Source organism: Triticum aestivum, chromosome 2D, assembly GCF_018294505.1.
Source record: "Triticum aestivum cultivar Chinese Spring chromosome 2D, IWGSC CS RefSeq v2.1, whole genome shotgun sequence".
Lineage (NCBI taxonomy): Eukaryota > Viridiplantae > Streptophyta > Magnoliopsida > Poales > Poaceae > Triticum > Triticum aestivum.
The window spans coordinates 472,306,412-472,311,558 of record NC_057799.1 but is presented as its reverse complement, the minus strand read 5'-3'; the positions used below and the strand labels follow the sequence as shown (position 1 = coordinate 472,311,558).

The following is a 5,147-nucleotide window of genomic DNA, read 5'->3' as shown; positions in this document are numbered from 1 at the left end:
CACAGGCATGTTTGCTAGTTAGGTATAGAGATCTTAACCGTCCGACTCCCATGGATTCTTCGGCTAGAGAGATGGCCGTATTTTTTTTTTCAGTTTTCACCTGACCAACACAGAGCGTGACCCTTTTCATATTGGCTGACAAACCAAACACCTTTATGGGTTTTATTTCGCGGGGACACCTTTATGATTTTATCATGAACAAGAAAAACTTCCATTTTAAGAAAAGCGCATCTAATTCTGTATTTCTTTTTACAAATTTCCACAACGCGCACGCGGGCGAAAACCAGAGGCGCGTAACGTTTCGTGTCAAGCAGATTAACCGCAAAATGTATGTGGCACAGCACGAGGGAGATGGAACCGTACGGCTCATGCCTCATGGACAATGATGTGACATGGACGGACAACGGATCGGGAGAGCGACCTCACTGTACAAGCCGCCACAGACCACAGAGAAGGCTCCCGGTGCCAAATCACGAAGTGACACCTCGGGGGTAAAGCAATCGTGCACACTTTCACTTGTCGCTCGCTGCACACGCACCGTGGGTGCGCTTCCTTCCTTTGCGTGTATATAAAGAAGAGCAGGACTCGCGAGATCAAGCCGGAAAGTGTGGCGCACGCGCACAGAGGGTTTTATGGCGGAGGAAGCTAAGGCGCCCGCCGACGCAACGTCGACGGTGGCGGAGGAGGCGCCGGTGACGGCCGAGCGGCCGGTACGGCCAGACCTGGAGACACACCTCCCAAAGCCCTGTGGGTGCCTGCCCCGTTTCTTCCGTTCGTAGTACGTGCATGGTTTCATCAGCAAGGCAGAAAGCATGACTAACAGGCATGGATGCATGCAGACTTGGCTCGAGCTCTGGTCGTGCCCGATGTGTACCATCCTGAAGGGGCCGTGGAGGGGCACGAGCACGGGCAGAAGAGCGTGCTGCAGCAGCATGTGGCCTTCTTCGACCTGGATGGCGACGGCATCGTCTATCCCTGGGAAACTTATGGAGGTATGTATTTGTATATGGCCTGTTCGTAAAATTCTTGTGAAGAGGTTCAATTAGTTTCAAAGGATTAAGTGGCGGGCATTTAGCTGCAGCTTGGCCAGAAGCTATCAAAAACTTAATACGAACATTGTTTCGATACACCCCCTTAAAAATAGTACAGATTTCAATGCGGATTAAAGTGGAGATCATCATTTACCCCTTCAATCAAAAAGGGTAAAACAGTCTCTGTATCCATGTCAATCTATTCAGTAAGTTTGATCTGCAAGCTAATATGGCGATATCCTTTTTAAATAACTTCAAGAATCGTGTAAACTTTTAAGGGGGGTGTGCTGAAGCAAAACTCAAACTATATCGAAACTATGTTTCATTTTGTATTTTTCTTGAATCATGAAAAGAAATAAGCATGCAATCAGACATCATATGTAAGGTATCACATATATTTGACATACACATCTCCAGGCATTAAAAAAAAACACAAACATGCTCATTCAATAACCAAGTGTTGCATCAATGCATCCTATATATCGAAAACAAGAAGAAAGAATGAGACAGATGGATGGCTTTATCGAACTCACTTGCGTTATTCCTCTGGCCACGACGGCTTAGCGGCGTGAAATAACTTCAAATTTAGCACGGTGACGGAAATTAGTGAGTTATTAACATCATATTTAGTGTAGTGTGAAATATGCATAGCTTTAGCGACAGGGCTCTTCAAAAATTATATTTTAGAACCACAAAATTTGACGGTGGTTGCCGTAGTTTATGTACTTATATTGCCTGAATTCCAGGAATGAGGGCATTGGGCTTCAACGTGATCGTGTCGTTCGTATTCGCAATTGTCTTTAATATTGGTTTCAGCTTCCCAACTCTACCTGTAAGTACAAAAAGATTTGAAATATGATTACCATATTGTATACACTATACTCGACATTCTTTTTTCCTTGGAAAGTTTCATCAGGCTCTTATTCATCCTTGCTTTTCATAATGGCTATATATAGAGCTGGATACCGTCTCTCTTGTTGCCCGTATACATCAAGAACATCCATAGGGATAAGCATGGTAGCGATTCCTCAACTTATGACACAGAGGGAAGGTAAATCCACACTCCAAACTTGCTTACTACTAGTTCAAAACTTTACACCATCTTTCAGAAAAAAAACGTTCCAACTGGGAAACAAATATAGGTTCATGCCGGTAAATTTCGAGAGCATCTTCAGCAAGTATGCCCGCACGGCGCCGGACAAGCTTAGCTTCGGCGACATCTGGAGGATGACCGAAGGCAACCGGCTTAACTTCGACTTCATTGGATGGTGAGCAGAGCACTGACGAATTCATCAGCAGTTTACTTGAGTTGTTTTTTGTGTTTCATATGCAATAATTTGGGACAATAAATGAATTGGATGGCATCAAACCATTTCGATTGCATCTTTTGTTTCATCAGCAGTCAGTGACTTGAAATGAACTGTGGAAGCGTTGTTCCACTCATGTTTGGTCTGAACTCATGTACATTCAGGATTGTGAGCAAGGGAGAGTGGATACTGTTGTACGTGCTTGCCAAGGACGAGGAAGGGTTCCTCTCCAGGGAAGCTGTTCGCCGCTGCTTCGATGGTAGCCTGTTCGAGTTCATCGCCCAGCAACGGAGGGAAGCCCACGAGAAGCTGCACTAGAGTGCAATTCTGTCATCTTCATGAGTACGACCAGATCGATTGCCTCATGTATGCCTATGAAATAAGAGAGGAACGAGTACAAAATTCAGAGAATAAAGTTGTACACTTCTCAACTAAACTTGAGAACATAAGTACTCTGTACTGTGGTTGTTGAATTTACTGTGATTGTTGAATTTTCTTACTTTATTTAGGGGATAGTTGTACTACAGCTGTGACAATTAATTTGGATCAGAGAGAGTACTAACTTGATTTTTTTATTTTCTTGAGGGAAGAGTACTAACTCGATTGTGTTTACGCTGCGGTGATTTCCCCACAAACGGGCCGGCCCAGCTACTTAGACAAAAATATGGTCGATGTACACTCGGAAGGAAAAACATATCGAAGAAGACCACTCGCTCCTCGCTCTACAAAAATGTTTTTTAGCCGGGTCTAAATAAGGAATTATTTAAAACACATCATCAATTTTTTTAAAGCGGTGGATTTCAAAAAGTAACTGTGCATAGTTAAAAAAATGTTCATAGATTTTATAAAAAATGATTATGAATAATAACTGTGCATAATTTTAAAATGTGCAAAAAAATTATATATATTCATAAAAATATTTTAATATAATTGTGCGTCATTTAATATGTGCAAAAAATTATAGATGTGCAAAATTTATTTTTAAATTTTATAATATTTTTTTTGTAAAGACAATCTTGCATTAAAAATTAGTGAATTCTAAATTGTGTTTGTAAATTGTAAAAATAATTCATGTATTGTAAATGACTAAAATACAAGAAAAATAATAACCAAATAATGAAAAGGATGAAAAATAAAGAAAGAAAAATTGAAAAAATTGGCAATAGTTTGAATAGAAAATGAACAAAAAAGGAAAAGTAGAATAAAACAAGGGGAACTAATATCCTATGTATGCTCCTATGCGAAGAAAACTATTTCATTTTTTAGAAAAGGCATCTTAAAACTGAAAATTGTCAATGAAGAAAGACAGTAGCCAATATAATGAAGATACAACTGGACACAAAATGACCAGTAAATATACTCCCTCTGTTCCTCAATATAAGTCTTTTTAGAGATTGCATTACAAACTACATACGAATGTATATAGACATATGTTAGAGTGTAGATTCATTCATTTTGCTCCGTATGTAGTCCATAGTGGAATCTCTAAAAAGATTTATATTTAAAAACGGGAAGTATAATACATTGTAAATCATACTCACCATCTTTTTTCTTCAATTATACGCCACCTATCTAAGATTGAAAATTGCATTGAACCGGCTCAAAAGGAAAGGGGCACCTACAAATGCCCTCGCCATACCAGGCCTTGGAGACCATAATAACCACTCGCCGCTTGAAATGAGACCTAGATTTTGCCCAACGAACATCGATTGAAGCAACACCTCATGCAACACGCGTAATATTCTTCACCACCATTCTGGGGTGTTGGAAACTTGGATCACACGATCGAACGTATAATAGGATATTCCCATGTTAACACCATGCATGCAAGCTTGTGGTGACATCTTCTCTACTGAGACTGGAAGAGATGAATAGAAGTAGAACAAATACACTTGTTGTGGAGACAAATGTTTCTTTACCCCTCATAAATGTGATTCTCAAGTACTTGATTTATTTATGTGTACGAGTAAATGACTGCCCAGATGAAACGTGGTTTGTCGTTTCAAAGACTAGGGCTGTCGTGGTATTCAAGACCACAAAGATAAAAACAACGCTTTGCTCAGCAAATACCTGTATTAGCTTTTGACAAAGGTTGATGTATAGTAAATCCTTTTGCGCAGCAAGTATCCAAGCTCAAAACCTTTTCCAAGGCATATAGGAAACCTGTAGACTGGCATTTTTAGGCGGGTCTGATGACGGTGAAGAAACATGTCTTCCGCTTTGAATCTTTTGCAAGAAGGAATGACTTGGAGATACATTTCGGGGAGGATACATGGTTGGGTAACACCACTCTTCGAGAACAATATCTAGCCCTAGACCATATTGCTCACAATAAAAGTAAGTTCACTTGTTTTGAGCACGTCTTCGCCTAATATTTATTTTAAGCAGGATTTGGTCGATCTCCACCTTGTGTCAAGGCACTTCCTCTTGAGCGACTGGTTGTGACCCAACTGACACCAGGCCGGGATGAACTCTGTTGGCACCTTACATAAATGGAAACTTTACATAAGATTACATGGTTTTCATGAAGTTTTCATTGAATATTGGTTTCCGTATGATATTCTTCCGTACATGGCTCTTACACACTCTTGAGATTACGCAATAACAAAAAGACTTGGATGTCCAAGATACCACTAAAAGTTCAAAAAAATTATCTGGTATCTTTCTCGAGGAGTGATCCTAACAAAGAACAACCTCGCTTGCCACAATTGGCTAGAGACTAATATTGTTGTTTACGTCATCACGATGAGACTATTAAACACTTATTTTGGCAATGTGAATTTACGCATTCTATATGGTTGGTGATCCA

At 40.2% G+C, this 5,147-nt stretch overlaps 1 protein-coding gene across 1 annotated transcript; it reads left to right on the top strand.

Moving 5' to 3' along the window:
* The first annotated feature begins 588 nt into the window (after positions 1–588).
* Positions 589–2,874, top strand: LOC123049602 (peroxygenase). Its single transcript, XM_044472498.1, has 6 exons — positions 589–747; positions 840–992; positions 1,778–1,863; positions 1,988–2,082; positions 2,174–2,299; positions 2,503–2,874. The coding sequence occupies exons 1-6, from the start codon at positions 633–635 to the stop codon at positions 2,654–2,656; spliced, it is 729 nt and encodes a 242-aa protein (XP_044328433.1). The 5' UTR covers positions 589–632; the 3' UTR covers positions 2,657–2,874.
* The last annotated feature ends 2,273 nt before the right edge of the window (positions 2,875–5,147 follow it).